General features: G+C 38.5%; 1 protein-coding gene across 2 annotated transcripts in view; it reads left to right on the forward strand.

Annotated features, from left to right (window-relative positions):
* Positions 1–18,421, forward strand: part of SACS (sacsin molecular chaperone) — a 60,825-nt gene that overhangs the window by 26,046 nt on the left and 16,358 nt on the right. Inside the window, exons 1-8 of one of the 2 annotated variants that reach the window (XM_071553944.1) lie at positions 1,477–1,539; positions 1,728–1,878; positions 4,652–4,739; positions 7,350–7,435; positions 10,555–10,666; positions 11,757–11,903; positions 12,976–14,458; positions 17,323–17,414. In XM_071553944.1, the coding sequence (XP_071410045.1) occupies positions 1,538–1,539; positions 1,728–1,878; positions 4,652–4,739; positions 7,350–7,435; positions 10,555–10,666; positions 11,757–11,903; positions 12,976–14,458; positions 17,323–17,414 (2,161 nt within the window). In that variant the 5' untranslated portion in view covers positions 1,477–1,537. Of the gene's footprint in view, positions 1–1,476; positions 1,540–1,727; positions 1,879–4,651; positions 4,740–7,349; positions 7,436–10,554; positions 10,667–11,756; positions 11,904–12,975; positions 14,459–17,322; positions 17,415–18,421 lie in introns of those variants that run through there. The other variant, XM_071553936.1, reaches the window with a different exon arrangement.

The raw sequence follows: 18,421 nt of genomic DNA on the forward strand, positions 1-18,421 counted from the left end.
GTAGAATTCAATATACAAATATTGTTGATAAATGACATCAGATGTTGCAGCACTGGCAAAACGGTCTACCTAAACACTGTGTTAGATCCTGATCCACCTCACTTTTTTGAGTTTTTAAAGCTTCCTTCAATTTTAGTGGGCTCATGTTTTTCTTAGCTTGATACACTTTATGAAAACATGTTAATTCTGTATTTCCCCCTTCCACAGAAACTCTGTTACCTTTGGCTGCCAAGTAGCAATTTTAACTGCATGTCACTGAGTGAAGTCATAAATATTTTAGTTAGTCAGGGACGGGAATTAGAACCTGTTGGAACAAAATGGAACTGTTGGTTGAAGGTCTGTAGTTCATCTTTTTGCTCAAAGCAGGGGGATCATCAATATTGGTTCAGGTCAGTCATGGCTAAGCCTTGAAATATCCCAATGAAGGATGCTTCTAGGCAACCCATGCCAGTACTGAGCTCTTTTCCTGGAGGCAGGACTTTTACTGCTTTCTCATGGGAACCTCCCAAGCTACAGTTTGTTGCCACTGCCCTTTGTTAGTGTTGCACTACTAAGAGGAGCTCAGTTCCATTGCCCTTTTAAGTGCCCTTCAGGTATATGAAGAATGTTAAAATATAGCATCTTAATCTCCTCATCAGACTAAACAAGCCCAACTTCCCCTTGTAGGTCCCATGCCAGGCCTCTGGCCATGTTAGTAGACCTCTGCCTGGGACTGGGAACTGAGGCAGCCCAAATCACCACATTCGGGTCACAATGTCCTAGATCCAGCCTCATCAGCACTGAGCAGAGGCTCACTCCTTGATCTAGAGGTCATTCTTCTAGAGACAATACACTGTTGCCTCACATTCAGCCTGGTATCCCCCAGCTCCTTTGAAGCAGGGCTGCTGTACAGCCTGTCACTGATTCACAGCCCCTGCTCTCAGGGGTGGAAATTTGTGCACAACGAACCAAGGTGTTTCTTTTGCCCTCCTCCACAAGTTTCTCAAAGTGCCCTCAACTCATTGGGATTACTGGCAAGACTAAGGTCAGTTTTCAGGACCAAGAGCACTTTCCTTAAGTCTAGAATGGTTTGAGGATTTACCACACACCGTGTGAGGTTAGGGCAGGGTGTATGTCCTGTGCCAGGCTCTCCGACAGAGAGCAGAAGTGTTTTCTTCGGTGTTGTGCTGGGAACCATGTGAAATATCAGCGTGCTTCCCTGACGGAGGAGAGACGCGACAGCAGCAGCGTCTCTGGATCTCAGCCCCAGTCACGGCTGACGCCGTACACGCGAAGCCGCAGCTTTTCCTTCGCCCAAGGCGACCTGGGATGCACCGGGCGGCGGGAGCCGGGAAAACCCTCCTGCGGGGCCTCCCGCACTTCCCCCGCACCTCGGCAGGCACCGCCGCGACCGTCGGGGCGGCTCCTCCACCCGCTCCCGCCTCCCTCCGCCCGCCTCCTCCGCGGCGCGGACCACGGGCCGGCCCCACCCCTTCCCCGGGCCGGGCGCGGCGCCGGGTAGCGGTCCTTGTCCTTTGTGTGCGGCGGCGGCGGCGGGATGTAAGTGCGGCTGGACCGGGCTGGGCTGGGAGGCTGCGGGAGTGGCTCCGCTGCATCCCCCCGGGGAGTGGGGAAGGCGCTCGCGGGCTCCGGCGCCCATGTCGGGCCTCCGGGGTGCCCGACGGGGAAGCGAGCGGGCGGCGGCTCTGCGAGTCTTTTCTCAGCTGGTGTCTGTCGTGTTGCCGCAGGCTGGCCCGGGTGACTGTCCTCCATGACTGCCTAGGCTGCCGGACCTTCGAGCTGCCGCCGAGCGCGGCCGTGCGGGACGTGAAGGGGCGGATCGAGGTGCAGGCCGGGCTCCCCGCAGCCGAGCAGCGGCTCTGGTACCGCGGCAGAGAGGTGAGCAAGGCGGGGGCGGGAGCGAGGGAGGGCGGCGGCATCTCCGCGGCTGCGGCGTCTCTCGCCCCGCGGGGCTGCGGAAAGTCCCCGCCCGGCCGCTGCCTGTGCCGTGCCGGGGCCGCCGGTGCATGGGCTGTGGGTCTCCCGCGGGAGGCAAGGATGTCCGTTGGAGAAGCAGCTGACCCTCACACCGCTCTTGATGTTGCCAGCTTTTTTTTCTCCGAGTTCTTGTATCGACTTTTTTTTTTCCTCCCACCTCGACATTATCCAAGGGTTTTATCCTTATTTGGGGAGAAAGGGGTGTTGAGGAGAGCAGAAATTTCACCTGAGAGTGCTGATGTGCTTGTTTTGCCTTCCTGTCTGTCTGGTCGGTTTCAAGAGCAGACTTGACATCACCCTGAGAGGAAACTGACAAACTGAAAATTGAGGTCTGGATACGGCAGAGAGGATCGAGTAATGAATGAATGACCTTGTTCTGTTGAAGGCATCAGCCTGGTGTCAGCGTTTCAGTACTGCTTGGTTTCTAGCCATGCTCTTGGGAAATGAGGACCTGGAGATGCTGGTGGTATGGGATGAGTAGAGGCAAGAAAGGGAGAGAGAGGAGGTTGGAAATGAGTGCTAAATAGGGCAAGGGGACTTGCAGATGCTTAGAGGAGAGGGTTCCAGGGAGACCTTATTGTGGCCTTTCAAAATATAAAGGAGGCTTATAATGAAGATGGGGACTTTCTACCAAGGCCTGTAGTGACAGGACGAGGGACAAATGGCTTTAAACTGGAAGAGGGCAGTGTTAGATTTGGCATGAGGAAGAAATTTTTTACGATTAGGGTGATGAGAAACAAGTAGGTTGCCCAGAGAAGCTGTGGATGCCCTATTATTGGAAGTGTTCAAGATCAGGTTGGATGGAGCTTTGAGAGATCTGGTCTAGTTCCTGTTGATGGTAGGTGGGATGGGATATTGGACTACATGATCTTCAATGGTCACATTCCGACCCAAACCATTCTATGATATGAGAAAAGATATGTTAGTTTTATTGCTCAGGCAGCTTTTAAGAACCTACATGGAGAACACAAGTAGTCTTTGAGGGCTCAGGTTTGAAACAAACTGAGTATTTTATCATTAGTTTTCTTGCCTGGTTTTGTGTGTCCTTGGTTTTGTTCTCTCCAGGCCTTCCAATTTTTGGAAGAAGAATTCTCTATTGCTTTCTAAAATTTGTCAGGAATTGAAGATCTGACTGGCACAGAAAACTTACCTTTGGCAGGGAACAGTTAGTAGGCAGGCTGTAGTAGCTACTCTGTTGGGTTTTTTTTAATAATAGATGAGAATGTATATGGTAATATGTATTCTGTACTGCAGCAAATTTGAAAATCCTTTATAAACTTTTGGACTCCTGTTTATTGGGATCAAATTATTTTTTAAATTTCTGAGGAGTAGAATATTCATCAGTAAATCCTTTTTTTCATTAAAACTGCTATGTGCAATTTGCAGATGTTAAGTAAATTCCAATATCTCTTTTTCTCATAATTCCTTACAGTGTTAAACTGTTAATTTTAATCTATCCAATGTCCTAGTGTCTGGTGGTGTTTTGGTACAAAAATTGTACCTGAGAAAATTTGGTTACTCTATCCCTTTAATGCCTTGTGATGGATTACAGAATTTTGTGGGTTTTTTATTTTAGTGAGTCCTGAGTAGTTGGTATACGCAGTGTCAGATATTTTATGTCGTGAGACAAGATCAGCTGAAGTACAACATTTCTTTAGAAACTTACAATAAACACACTGTTATTGTAAGCACTATTTTAAACAGGTGTAAATAAAAAAAGGTGTGGAATTCCTTTCTTGCTAATGTTGTTAAATAATGACTACATACTGTGGACTAGGACTGTCTTTACTTATTAAATGTACTTAGATTGTAAGCATCTCTATCTATGTAAACACCAGCTGCTTTCTAGTGATTTGTTTTCCATGTGAAGCAGTAGTCTGGAACTTTGCTATAAACTGAGACTAATATAATAATGTAATTTCACATAATAAGTTTTTAATATAGTTTGCTATAAATGGAAACTAATATGAATTGGCCAAGTTCCTAATTAGCACAGTGCAGCTTCTAATTCTGCACTTGTCATTGTGGCATGCAGGATAATGTACATCATATATGACCATTTTAGCAACACTTCATATATGACTGGAACATACATGGTACAAAATTAGAATTGCAACAAAACCATTATGTGCTGTGATTACTAATTAGTTTTCCCAATGGCTGCTAAGGAATGCGTTGCTTTGTTTGCCTCAGTTTCTCTGTGATGTTCCTGGTGAGTCCATTGGAGGTCAGATTATGTGACTTTCAGTGGTTCCTTCAGCCATAACCATTCATGCAGAAGTAATGGGAAGATGTGGCTGTTGAATTCTTCAGCAGTGTTTTTGTGTCATACTTTGTCTCTGCACATTGTGTATTGCTAACTGCCTTGAGCTGATACTGCTTAGTTTAAAACCCATATGAAATTGCATACCCATATGTACTTCTGGAGTACAGACTAGGTACTTCCTGTATATATTTATTTTCTTTATGGGCAAGCACCTTAGAACAATAACTGCTTTATTTGTATTCTTCCAGAACTTCCCAGAACACAAAACTTTTTCAAATGTGAAAACAGGAGGCCATGGCTTGCTCTTAGCATGCTTCTGTAGGCATTTTTTTCCACTTGGATTTGTTTTAGTCCTGTTACTGACAAACTGAAACTTCTTGTCAAGATATGTCTTATTTTTTATTTCAGTTGTCTGATGGTATCAAGATTGTGCATCTTCAACAGTCTCAAAATCAAGTTTTTCTAAAGCTTCAGTCAAAAGGGTTGAAAGGAGGAGGTATGGAAAGTATTTGTGTTTATAAACTGAAAGCTCAAAGCATTTTCTAATGTAATATGGAGTTAATTGAAATTTTTGTCTTCTTTAAATGGGAAGCAATTATTTTCTTATAAATCCTAGGTGTGTCACTTGTTCTTTTCATTCTGCATCAGGAAAATTAAACTTCTCTTTATGAGTACCTTTGTATTTTTTTTTTGTAAAGTGTAGAATTTAGATTATTGTTGTTCTTTGGAATTAATAAGATTTGCCTTTCAGCTGCCTTGTCTCACATAGCATAAGCTGAATACTTGAAAGCAAATTGAATACTGAAAGTATATCTTTTCAGCACCATGTAAAAAATTATAACATTGATGAAATGCTCTTGATTTCTTCTGTAGTTTTAGGTTTTTCTTTTTGATTGTTTGTTCTTCCGATTCTGTATGTTTAGCTACATTTTTATTAAAAAAACCCTGCAGGTGTATCTGTTTGTATGGTATCTTGATACTGGAAAATCTTCAGAAATGCTCTAAATAAAATCAGTAATGATTATTTTGCTTGACTGCTAGCATTAATATTCCTGTAACAATAACTTTATTGTAAGGCAATAAAAAAATACTAATGGGATGGTAGGATGAAGGAAACTCTTCTTTTCACGCAATTATTTCATTTGGTGTCACAAAATGTTGTATTTCTTAGCCTGTGCAAGCCATGAATGTCCTAGTCTATGGTTTTCTAGTGGCAGAGGGAAGTTTGTATAATAGCCAGAAGTTTGTGTTCACATTCTCTGGAACCTGAAGTGATTAGAAAACACTTACGAAAATGGACCTTATGGTTCTATGACATCAAACATTTTTCTTTCTGTCATTCTTGACTGTTTGCTCTGATAATGTTTTGCTGTGATAAACTAAACAAAGTGTTTTATTTTCTGCTCAGAGCTGTTTTTTGGCATGCAGGTATATGGAGAATATAGTATAGTAGCCCTAAGAAATCTTTCATGGGAAAGAAAAACTATTGCTGTTTTTTGTCCCTAGGAATGGTGTATTTGGCTGTGAGATTTTCTTGGAGATATCATTGTAAGCAGCCTATGTCTAGATAAAGTGCCTAACTTTTCTGGCCCACAGTTGAGATGTAAGTCAATTTAAAAGATCTGAAGTCTGTAGTATCAGCCTTTTGTGTTTATTCTGGAGTCTTGCAGTTCAGAGATTTTTCACTACAGCAGATGAAACAAGAAAGGCCGCGAATTCCTAACTTGGAAGTCAGTAGGGCCAAGCACATTGGTTGCTGAAGTACTCTGAAGATCACCCACATCTCCTTTGTGTTCACTCATTGTTGGTGACTATCAAATACATAATCTGCACTTCGATGGAAAGAGAACAAAGTCTGTGTTCAGTCCTATCACTGGAAAGTTACTTGTCTGCTTTTGTGGTTCCCATGGTGAAATGTGTTGTTTAAACATTTCCTGCCTGCCCAACTTAGACTCAGAGATCAGTTTCTTGATTTTAGATAATTTCTCCTAAGAAACACTCAAACTTTCCTACTGTTTATCAGTTCACCTTATTTTGGAAGTTTGCATATTGCATGATGACTTTCATATACTTCTGTGTACTGTAAAAATAACAAGTTATAAAATACTTTACACACTTTCAGCTGTGAGTTGCAACTTCTTGCATTTTTTTTCAATTGATGCTATTAAGTTACCTTAAATAAAGAGTAACACAAGAAAATTTTAAAGACAGAATGTTTGATATTTTTACTTGATGCTTTCTCAGCAAATAGAACTCTTTTATCTGTCTCCTTTTTCCCACATTGCTTTTTTTTCCTTGTGTTTTATTCAAAATATACATAATGTGTGTGTGTTTAGATTTGTGTTCTTCATAAACACACATATATGCAGCAGGGAGAGGGAGAGAGAATAATTACTTGTTAATGCTTTCCTTGTGAGGATTGCATCATTGCTATTTGTTTGAAGCACATGTTTTAAGGAGCTGCTCTTTAGTCTCAGACTGGAGTTTGAACTGAAGAGTGGTGAACCTTTCATTTTGTGATAGACTCTTTCTCTTGGATTAGACATTCACAATGCCTGGGTTCTTTTCCCTCCAGTGTTAAGCCCAGGCAACACCAAAGCTTGCACCAGGCCCACCCCCACGTTGTGTCAGAATGGCAAGTGTACACTAGACCCAAAACATTCTGTGCCTGTGTGTAGCTGTCAGTAGGGATCATCACTGGATATAAAAAAGTTGGAGCCACTGCTGCCCTGGAATACTGTCCCACTACCTAAAAGTAGTAGTCCTTTAGAAATTGCTACCTTTGAACATCAAGTAGTTGGAGTTGTGGTATAACTGTTGCAAAGACTTAGCCCCCAAATTTATTTCATCTATATATGAAACAGCAGGTTGATCATCAGCATCGACTGCTATTTTTATTTTTTTTTAATTAAAAAGATTTATAATATAGTTTTTTCACATCTGGTTTTGGAAAGACAAGATTTTACAGTAACTGGTCTTGCGTTAATTTAAAGAAATTATTTAAGTTCCCAGTAATTGTTTAGTGGTTTTTTTAATCTGAAATTGAGTGCATATTAGCATAATACACAGTTGGTTTTTTTTTATTATTTTATTTGTTTGATTTTAGGTCGTTTTGGACAAACAACTCCACCACTTGTTGATTTTCTTAAGGATATATTGAGAAGATACCCAGAGGGAGGACAGATTCTTAAGGTATACAACAAATGGTATTTTTGGCAGTCATTTAATATGCATGACATAATACAGTTTATTATTTTCCAAAAAATCTTACAGTCATCGTAACTTTACAGTATAGGAGATACAGGTTTCTAGTATAGTTTCCATTTCTGTGGGCAAGGCGAAGGAAGTTCTGTGTTTTGTGTGTTGATTTGTGTTTTGGTTTTTTTTTAATGTTTTTGAGTTTTCTTGTCACAGATGCCATTGTAATTTAGCAAAAAAAATTGAGATAAAATGCAGATGCAATTGAATTGGACACCTGATATACTTCACCTGAGCAAGCTTTCTTACATTGGAAATGACAACACTGATTTAAGCAGTAAGAACTGGGTCAGTAAATAGAATGGTGAACTGGTGGAAGGGAATTTGCCTCTCTTTACTTTAGGCATCACCTTTCCTGTTAAGAAAGGCTGGAGGAGTCAGGGTTGTTCAACTTGAAGAAGAGAAGGCTCTGGTGAGACCTTGTTGTGTGACCTTTCAACATACAAAGGGGCATTATAAGAGAGATGGAGAGAGACTTTATACGAAGGCCCTTTAGTGACAGGACAAGGGACAAAGTTTTAAAGCTGAAAGAGAGAGGGATGGTTTAGATTAATAAGGAAGACAGGTTTTAGGATGAGGGTGGTGAGGCACTGGAACATGTTGCCCAGAGAAGTTGGGAATTTACCATTCTTGGAAATGTTCAAGGCCAGATCTAGTGCTGGGGATCCCTGCCCATGGTGAAGGAATTGAAACTGGATGATTTCTAAGGTTTGTTCCAAAAACAAGCCATTTAAAATGCATTCTATGATTCTATGATCTTCAAAGGTCCCTTCCAACCCAAACCATTTTATGATTGTATGATCTGTAAAAATACAGATAATTATAAATTTGTTAAGTCCCTCTGTGGGAAAGTCTAGGACTGGTAGAAGTAGTTTGTGTGATTTCTCATAGCTTCCTATAGTAATGTCTGCAAATGGAAGTTTGATTTTTTTGCTTTTTTTATAAGCATCTGGAGTGTTTAGTTTATAGTTGGATGATAAACTTCTCATCCAGCGTGCTTCGTCATGTGGGTGGTAGGACCTTAATTTCCTTAGTGTCTGGGAATACTAGGTTCTAACTAATGGGATTTGGTACAGATATATCTGTCTATCTATTCATACAAAACACACAAATACAAATGTTGACAGATGATGACAGTTTCTGATGTCTCTTATCTTCTTTGCAACCATGGAACTGGAAGCTGATTATGTGTAGTGGGAATGCCTAAGATAAGCATATCTTCAAATAAATTTTGGCAGACTGCTTCCTAAATTTGTTCTGAGCAGTGTCTGTACATAGGAGGGGTGCTTACATTTTTTTTTCTTCCCAATACTAGTTGCATCTCTAAGATGCATTTGAATTATGAAGGGTTAAGACCTTCTAAACAATTTAAATCCATATTTTCATTCCAACATGAAGAAATAGGATAATGTCTTTAGAAATCAGATAGATAAATATAAAAGTAGAAATTATTTTATTTTCATGGTTTACAATTAAAAGGTAAAAGATTTTAGGGAGAGATTACTACTGGGAATTTTGCTGATACCTTAAAATTTATTTCATTTTTTTGATTCTTCAGATATAGTGCTTTTACAGTGAATGTAGCAGATAGCCTGTGTGCCACAGCATGAATGGAAGTCTGACTACATGGTGGTTTTCATACTTAGTATTTAATATTTCTGGATACTTTGAGCTATCTTTCTGCATCTTCATGGATGACTGGCATGATTGTTCTTTAATAATAAGAAGAATTGCATGGGTTTTGTAATTAAATACCATGTAGAGATTCCCTAAATATTTATTATTTATATTGAACTGTGGGTATATTTCTTGCCATCTCATAATGATTCAAAATTATGTAGAAGTGACAATATAAACAGTGAACAATATATTTTAGTTACTTATGTGATATGCATTATAGACTGAATGTACTGTTTTGAAACCGGATAACAGTGATCTTCTTTTACTCTCAACAGTCTTTATGAATGCAACCTCATCTGAAATACGCGCTGCTAGTTGATGCATTTTTTAAGTAAAGGTTCATCTTGCTATTGAGTCTTTTATTTTTATGCATAACTGAATGAAATTGGTGGTGTACAAATGCATTGTATGTGATATAACTACATAGCTTTTCATTTCAGCTGAACTACTTCCTTATGTCAAGTTTGCATACAGCCACATAAACATGCACATAAGTGTGTATGTGTGTTTATATGTATGGAGCTCTGATAGACTGTAATGATTCAGTGTAAATAGAACATTGTGTGAAACTGTAATCCTGTAGGTATTTATAATTATGCTTATGTGTCTGCTATTGATGAAAATAGAACTGGATAGGCATATTTTATTATTAGTCGTGTTTACAGAACTAGTTTACTGGCATGTTAGTTTTCCATGGCTGTCACCACTACTAATAATATTTGACTAACACTCAGTTTTAATGTAAGCCTCTTTCCAGTCTATGGGCTTCATTCGACAGGTGAGCTACTCTGTTGGTTCATGACTTACAGAGTTACTGGTCAGAACTGATTTGGAGGGGTTTTAGAAATGAGCACCGTGGCTTTTCAATGGTTTTTTCAATATGGTGAAATGTTAGCTTGAACAAAATTCAGTTGATATAAAGAAGAGTGCTGTATATTGCCTTTTTATGGCTTGTTGCCTCAGTGCTGTTTTACAGCTGTTTGTGTGGGCTTAACAGTAAACTTCAGTAAGTTAAAAAAAATATTTTTTTCTTCTCACATATCGCATTGTTTTGAGTCTTGTACAACTCTGATTCAGGATAATATAATAGTAACAGCTTAGTAGCCTCTCAGCTTTGTAACTGCATGTGTGTGCTATTTGAGCTCCAAATTCAAATGACATTTATAATATTTGTCTGAATATTCATTTTGTAATGAAGCCTATTCTCATTCACATAAATTGGATAAAATTATTTTGGTTGAAAAGTATGAAAACAATTATACTGGAGACAATTGCGTATTATTTTCTATTGTTTAAGTTAGAAAGCCATCGCTAGAACATGTACAACATTATTGCATCATACTTTGTTTTGTTCTTGTTTTTTTCTATCTCAGGAACTTATACAGAATGCAGAAGATGCTGGTGCCACAGAGGTTAGGTTTTTATATGATGAAACTCAGCATGGAACAGAAACTTTATGGTCGAAGGACATGGCACAATATCAGGGTAAATAAAATTTTTATTAAATTTGGCTGTTATTTTTCAATATGCTTAGCCAGCTGTCCTGACTATGTTCCCTCACAACTCCTTATGCACCCCCAGCCCACGTGCTGTTTGGGTCACATGAGAAGCAGAAAAGGCCTTGGCTCTCTATAAGCCCTGCTCATTGATAACTAAAACCGCCTTGTGTTATCAACGCTGTTTCCAGCACAAATCCAAAACACAGCCTCCAGCTACTGTGAAGAAGATTAACTCTCCCCCAGCCCAAACCAGCACACCAGTTCTTAATGGAAAGATGACCCTAGCTCCTGACATTTCAGCATTCTCCAGGCAATTCTGTTTTCTTCCCCATCTCTTATTCTCTCACCCTACTACCAAACTCTCTTCCATGCTGCCTGTGTATTGCAAAATCAGTTTCTTGTAACTTTTATGTTTTTGTAATGTGGCTTCTTGTTATAAAGGTCAGTTATGTATTTATCAAATTTGTTTGCCTAATCATCCTAAAAGGCACTCAGTTGTGATTTGAAGATTTCGGTGATGGCTGATCCACTACTACTTTCTTCTGGCTTTTGCAATTGTTAATCAGCCCTATTATGTCTTCTAATTCAAATTGGTCTGTCTTATTTTCCAGACACAGGTTATTGTTATATCTTGCCATGTATTCCCTCCCAGTGGAAGTATTACTAGACTGCAGTTAATACATTTTTGAGACATCTTTTTGATAGACTGAACAGATTGAGTTTAAGCTTTGTGCCACATGACATTTCTTCCAGAAGTTTTGTTGTTTTCTGTTTTCTGTTCGGTTTTTCAGAATCATTCTTTTAAAATGTGGACACCAGAATTAAATACCACATCAGAATATAAATCTAAGTACCATACACAGAGGTAAATCCATCTCTTTGCTTTTGCTGCTGTTCTGTATCTCCCTTTCATTAACAGGCATAATTCAGTATCAGCTTAAGTCACAGCTTCCCCAATTTGCACACACATACTTCAAAGAAATGCTTTTTCAGTTCTGTGAGTTTATTTCCTAGAATTTTTAAACACAGTAAATAGTTTTATTCTTTCATCTCTTTAACATCCATATTTATTATAGGGCCAGCCTTTTATGCATACAATGATGCAATTTTCACCCCTGAGGACTGGCATGGTATACAGGAAATAGCAAGAAGCAGGAAGAAAGATGATCCCCTCAAAGTTGGAAGATTTGGAATTGGCTTTAATTCAGTTTATCATATAACAGGTACTTTCAGTAGTTATTTTAAAATGAAAATGTTGAAGTTTTAAACTGTTTAATTTTCTCTACAGGTGCATTTTAAAATTAGAACACTGGCTAAAATTTTCTTAAGCATTCCTAATTTTCTAAAATCCAGTAAGGTATCATTTTGATTTTGAAGGTTTTTGGAGGAGATTATTTCTTCTAGTAACATCATTATGTCTTTAGTCCCTTATATTGAAATGAACATTACTTTACACTGTTATTTCAGTAATGCACTAGTCCTCATTTTGTAGGGGCCCATAATATGGGGTAGCTTTGTAAGAAATGTGAAAGTTCTACTTGCTAGACTGAAAATTGTTCGCAAGCTCTTTGTATAATGTAGTGTTTCACAAGATGGTAATATTCAGTTTTGAAACCTATTATTCTCCCAAAATATTTTACTGGTGCACAGAAGAGGCTTACAGTCTACATAGTTATAATGGTACAGGATAAGAGGCAAATTTGTGCTGAAATAACATTTTTAACTTGTGAAGTGAGTTTGTAAGACACAGGACATTTTTTAACAATATTTTACCTAGCTGTGCATGAATAAAATTCAGTGGTTTGATAATTCTGGGTATTTGTGCTTTTAAATGTACAGGATTACGGTTTACCAGTCTACAAGATGTGCAAAGTATAAGTCCACAGGAATACATCTTTTGTAAATTAATTCAGGGTTTTTCCTTTGAAAATACCGAAAACATAAAAGTATGTAATTGAAAGAAATTTTACTTTCTGTTGCTCACTGTTTGCTTTTTTTTATCCTGTCAAGAAGCACTGAATGAAGTTATCAGAATCCTAGAATCAACTAGATTGGAAAAGACCTTTAGGACCACTGGGTCCAACTGTAAGCCTAAGAGATTCAATGCCATGGCTACACGACTTTTAAATAGCTCTAGGGATGGTGAGGTGACTCAGCCACTTCCCTGGGCATTATAATCAGTTCATCGCAGTTTTAGAACACTTTTGTCTTGCCCTCTTAAAATTTGTTCCTTAAGACTGTATTTTTAAAGTCTGTTGTTTTAGGATTATTAATAATTGTTTTTTATGTATACAGATGTCCCTAGCATTTTCAGTGGTGACCAGATTGGAATGCTTGATCCCCATCAAACCCTTTTCGGACCTCACGAGTCGGGCCAGTGTTGGAATCTAAAGGAAGATAGCAAGGAAATAAATGAACTTATGGACCAGTTTGCACCATTCATCGGTGTATTTGGCAGCACTAAGGAAACCTTTAAGAATGGAAACTTTCCTGGTACCTTTTTTCGTTTCCCACTTCGTCTGCAGCCCTCCCAACTGAGCAGCAATGTTTATGACAAACAGAAGGTTTTGGAGCTGTTTGAATCTTTCAGAGCAGATGCAGACACGGTATTGCTTTTCTTGAAGAGTGTTCAAGATGTTTCATTGCATGTTAGGGAAGCTGATGGAACGGAGAGGCTGGTTTTTAGAGTAACTGCCAGTGAGAACAAGGCCTTGAAACACGAAAGACCCAATTCTATCAAGATCCTGGGAACTGCAATAAATCAGTATTGTAAGAGAGTTCCAAGCAATAGCATAACTTGTGTGACATACCATGTAAATATAGTTGTAGAAGATGAGAGTGTTAAGGACGCACAGAAAACCTCTTGGTTAGTATGTAATTGTGTGGGTGGTCGCGGAATGTGTACGGAACTGGATTGTTTAGCTGATGACTTGAAATTTGTTCCTACTATTGGAATAGCCATGTCTTTATCAACTAACGAGGAAGAAAACGGAGCTGTAGCAGAATTTTCAGGAAGAGCATTTTGTTTTCTGCCTTTGCCTCCAGGTGAAGAAAGCAAAACTGGACTCCCGGTTCATGTTAGTGGTTTCTTTGGTCTTACAGACAATAGGAGGAGTATCAAATGGCGAGAGCTGGATCAGTGGAGAGATCCAGCAGCTTTGTGGAATGATCTTCTTGTGGTAAATATAGTGCCAAAGGCATATACAACTCTTATTTTGGAAGCTATCAAGCGAATGGAGACTGAGAAAAATTCAGATTTTCCATTGTCAGCTGAAAGAATTTACAGGTTATGGCCTGATGAGAACAAAATCAGGGTACCCTGGAAACCAATTGTAGTACCTCTCTTTAAAGAGCTGCTCCAGCATACAGTTATTTACTCAGTGAGTAATCAGTGGATAAAGGTGGAACAGGTGCACTTTTCTGAAATGGATGAGAGTTTGGAGTACACACAGTCTGTTCTCAACTACCTCCAGAATTCAGGGAAGCAGATTGCCAAGGTACCAGCAAATATTGCTAGTGCAGTGCATCTTACTATTTCTACTGCTAAAGCTGTGAAAAAAGTGACTCCTGCTGTAGTGCGGCAAGTGCTAAGAAAATCTGGATACAGTGGACCTGCTGAAGAAAAGCTTCATCTTTTAGAATTTGTGCTTTCTGATGGAGTCTACAGTGAACTGATTGGATTGGAGCTTTTGCCTTTACAGAATGGGAATTTTATTCCTTTTTCATCATCTGTGTCAGAACAGGATGTAGTTTACATAACCTCAGAAGAATATCCCAGGTATGCTTAATATTTGTAATACTGTGGGGTTTTTTTTAATTTTTATGTTAAAACAGCTTCAGACTGTTACTTGCTTATCAGCAAGCAAGGCATGAAGCAGCTTATATTGTAATGAGATAATACATAGATAGAACTCAATTTTCTGTATATATGTGTATATTTGTTTGCATATGTCTCATTTGAAAAGTTTGACAGCTATTTGCCATTATAAATTTATAAAAGAATTGTGTGATCTAGGCTTTAAGGAAGTTTGTCAGGTTTTATTTCCAGTTCACTTTCTTCTGGAAATTATAAATTAGAGGATGTTAGAAACTTGGATACTAGGGAGTATATTAAATAAGAGCTTTTATTAAATCTAAAGCTTGACATTACTTCAGGATTTTCAAGAATTACACTCTTAATTTCAGTGAAAGGGTGATTTTAGGAATTAAGCAGATACTATGATGAAGAGGGTTTGTCTTTTACATTTGCTTTCCTTTTGTTCTTTTGAGTCCCCCTCCAACTAGTTTTTTCCTTGCTTATTTCCCAGCTGCATCAGTGTTCCAATTTAGTTCTCATTTCATTAGCCGAAAAAGCTTGCACTGACACTGGGGAGGGGATAGCAAAGAGCAGGCTAGGTGGAATAAATGGGCTTGGGGTCACTGGGGAGAAAGCATGACTACTGCTTTTTATGTCTGTAGTGGATTATGCACATATTGAATACTTGTTAAGTCTGGACCATTCACCAAGTAATTTCTAGAGACGTATGGCTTGAGATCTCTCAGACACACCAGATATCTCACTATTCCTCCTTACACAGTGTTATGTATAGGTATGTTCACAATGACCCCTCCTTCTCCTTTACCTCAGAGTTCTACTACTTTCTAGATCCTCAGCTTGAGAGAATGTGACACTTGGTGTGTTTTTTGCTGCTTTTACTGCTCTGTGGACTGTTTATTAGGAAATAGAGGTGGATTGGAGTGTGCCCATATAGGTAAAAAAAAGTGCTTCAAGTAGAGTTGTTATGTAAATTGTGGTTTGAATATACATATAGGCAGCAAATCTTCAAGAGAAACAGTTGGATGCAGGTGACGTGTCTTTCCGTGTTGCTTGAGAGCAGTTTGCTTATTTTCAAGTCTGCTGCTGCTCTTTTTCTGCCATATTCCAAACAGAATCACAGAATGAAGAAGGTTGGAAGGGGCCACAGTGGGTCATCTGGTCCAACCTCCATTCTCAAGAAGGGCATCTCAGAGTACATGGCACAGAATTGCATCCAGATGGTTCATGGATATCTCCAGTGAGGGAGACTCCACAACCCCTCTAGGCAATCTGTTCCAGTGCTCGGTCACCTGCACAGTAAAGAAGTTCTTCCTCATATTCAGGTGGTACTTCCTCGGCATTGGTTTCTGCCTATTGCCTCTTGTCCTATTGCCTGTATCCTTGGCACCACTGAAGAGAGCCGGGGTCTATCCTCTTGCAAATTTCCCTTCAGATACTTGTATACATTGATAAGGTCCCCTCTCAGTCATCTCTTCTCAAGGCTGAACAGGCCCAGGTCCTGGAGCCTTTCCTCTTAAAAGACATGCTTCAGGTCCTTAATCATCTTTGTTGCTTTCTGCTGGATTTGCTCCAGGGGCTCCATAATCTTAAACCCAGAATTATAACACCACAATCTTTCTTGCTCAGAACAATTCAGGTTATTTGTCAGGGGATTAAATCTTCTCAGAGCTTGTGAATCTAATGCCTTTTAAAAAAAAATTCTTTAGCATCTGTTGTGAGATGACTTATCTTTTGCTGTTCTTTCACTTTGTTACTTCTTCCAAAAGTTATAGAGAAAACATACCCATGATGAGACTAAGTAATTGGTACCCTTCTTCAGACTAGTCATAAGATACTTTTTTTGAAACTTAATGGCACCAGTATTTCTTATTCAGTTCATGTTCTGTTGGTAATGGACTTGGTTTGATTAGCCATATAAAACTGATACAAAAGCATGTTATATCAGGCATAAATCTCCTTGCTAGCTGTGATAAAACAGATACTTGAAATAGTAATGCTTTATTTGCCTGTATTCTTGTCTACATTAAGTATCTATAGTTCTAATGTTTTAAGTATGATAAATTACTTATGTCAGATGTTTTAAAACACCAATTTAGGAGATTGACTTGTTGCTTATTCAAATTTGTAGCCTGCTAAGAAGGTGAAATAAGCACTTAGAAATTCTTTCTTTAACACTATGAAAGAACAAAACTCTGTGTTGGTCCATGTTTAATGAACATATCTGGTGTCAGAATTAAACTGTGTATTCATTTTTATTTCAGGAATACCAAAGCCCAAAAAACCCTAATAAGTGCTAAAGTAAGGGAAGGGCAGAATGAGACTGACTTTTGGCACAATAATTTTAACTATTGACTGCAGATCTTTTGAAATCCACAGATCTGTGTGAAATCCTAGGATTATGTGTTGAATTTTGTGTATACTTTCAAACAGAATTTCTAAGAGACATAGAATTGTAGGTGTTATTTTGACTTTTTTGTTTGTTTGTTTGTTAGAATATGTGGGTGAAAATAGTTTTCTAATCCCAGTTTTTCTAACAGAAGAAAACTTGCTTAGACCTGCTTTGAAAAGAAGAGTAGGTGGAAAGATTAGTTTCTTACTACTCTCTACTTCTAAATGTGTGATTTTTTCATTTGTCAGAAAATGCCCACTGAAAGCCCTATGCTGCATATGTAAGTGATTGCTTTGCACAATCCTGGCCTACCATGATGATTCCCATGCCGGTAATGTCTGTTGAGTGACATGAATAAATTATGCTTTGCTAAAGTGCTAAAGTGTGGGGGCCTTTTTTTTCCCTTTCTTTTTTTTTCTTTTCCATGGTGCGGTAGATCACTCTTTCCTGGCCTAGAGGGAAGGTTACTCTCTGATGACCTGAAGCCCGAGGTTCTAGCTGCTTTGAAAGAAGCCGCCAAAAGCCGAGGTAAGGTGTCTTTTATATTCTCTTCTAGTGAAACAGATTTCTAATGGTTGAACAGACTAGCTTTAAACCAAAGTTTGAAGTAACGTCTATTTTGAAATTGAATTCCCATAAATAAGTTGGTCATCTAAAAAAACACTTTAGAATATGATAGACTGTATTGTTTGAATTAGAAATTACACAATTGAAAATTATAAATGAACAAAAGGACAAAGGAAGAAGAATGAAAGTTTGCAATAAAATAATAGATACTCATTTAGTAAAGATACTCATTTAGTAAAGTTCAAGGATCAATAGTTTTATTCAAATAGTAATCTTCCACTTAAGGCAGTCTTAATTCTATTTTGTGTTTGTAGTATTTGCCTTTACATAGCTAAGTATTTGCTGACTTAATTCATGGTTTATGGTTGTGTCAATGTGCAGCTACTGAAATAGTTCCCTTTATGATCAAAAGACTGGGTAAAGAAATTCGCTGCATCTATAGAAATTCTGAAATACTTTTAGATAATCCTTAGCAGGATTGCAGTGGCCTACTTTTTTCTTCATTCTACCTCCTCCTAAATTATTCTTCATTCTATTATTTTGCATAATGTACAACTGCACTGCCATAAAAGTTGTATGTTGTAAATAATAAGCATTAGAGATGGTTTTGGCAGGTTTATAAATTTTAACCTGTTGAGTTTTACTTATAGAGCTGTAGAAATGATATCAGAGAGATTCTTGACACAGTTGCAGAAATAGAAACTTTCTTATATTACTTATTTGAGAAGATGGGATGCAGTACTTTTTATTGTGTTGTACAAATACAACCAGATCTTATTTTTAATCTCCTAAAATGTGTACTTGTGTTTTTCTAGCTAATAACTGTTTCTATATTTAGTGTGTTAATGTGTAGCTCACAGGATGTTTTCTAAAAATGGATTTGATTATATTCTAGCCCAGCAGCTTCTCTGGGGATTTTCAGGTATGGTTGTTAAGTGAAGTTGTACTGGTTTGGATTGAAACTTGAC

This window comes from Pithys albifrons, chromosome 1, assembly GCF_047495875.1.
Source record: "Pithys albifrons albifrons isolate INPA30051 chromosome 1, PitAlb_v1, whole genome shotgun sequence".
Classification (NCBI taxonomy): Eukaryota; Metazoa; Chordata; class Aves; order Passeriformes; family Thamnophilidae; genus Pithys; species Pithys albifrons.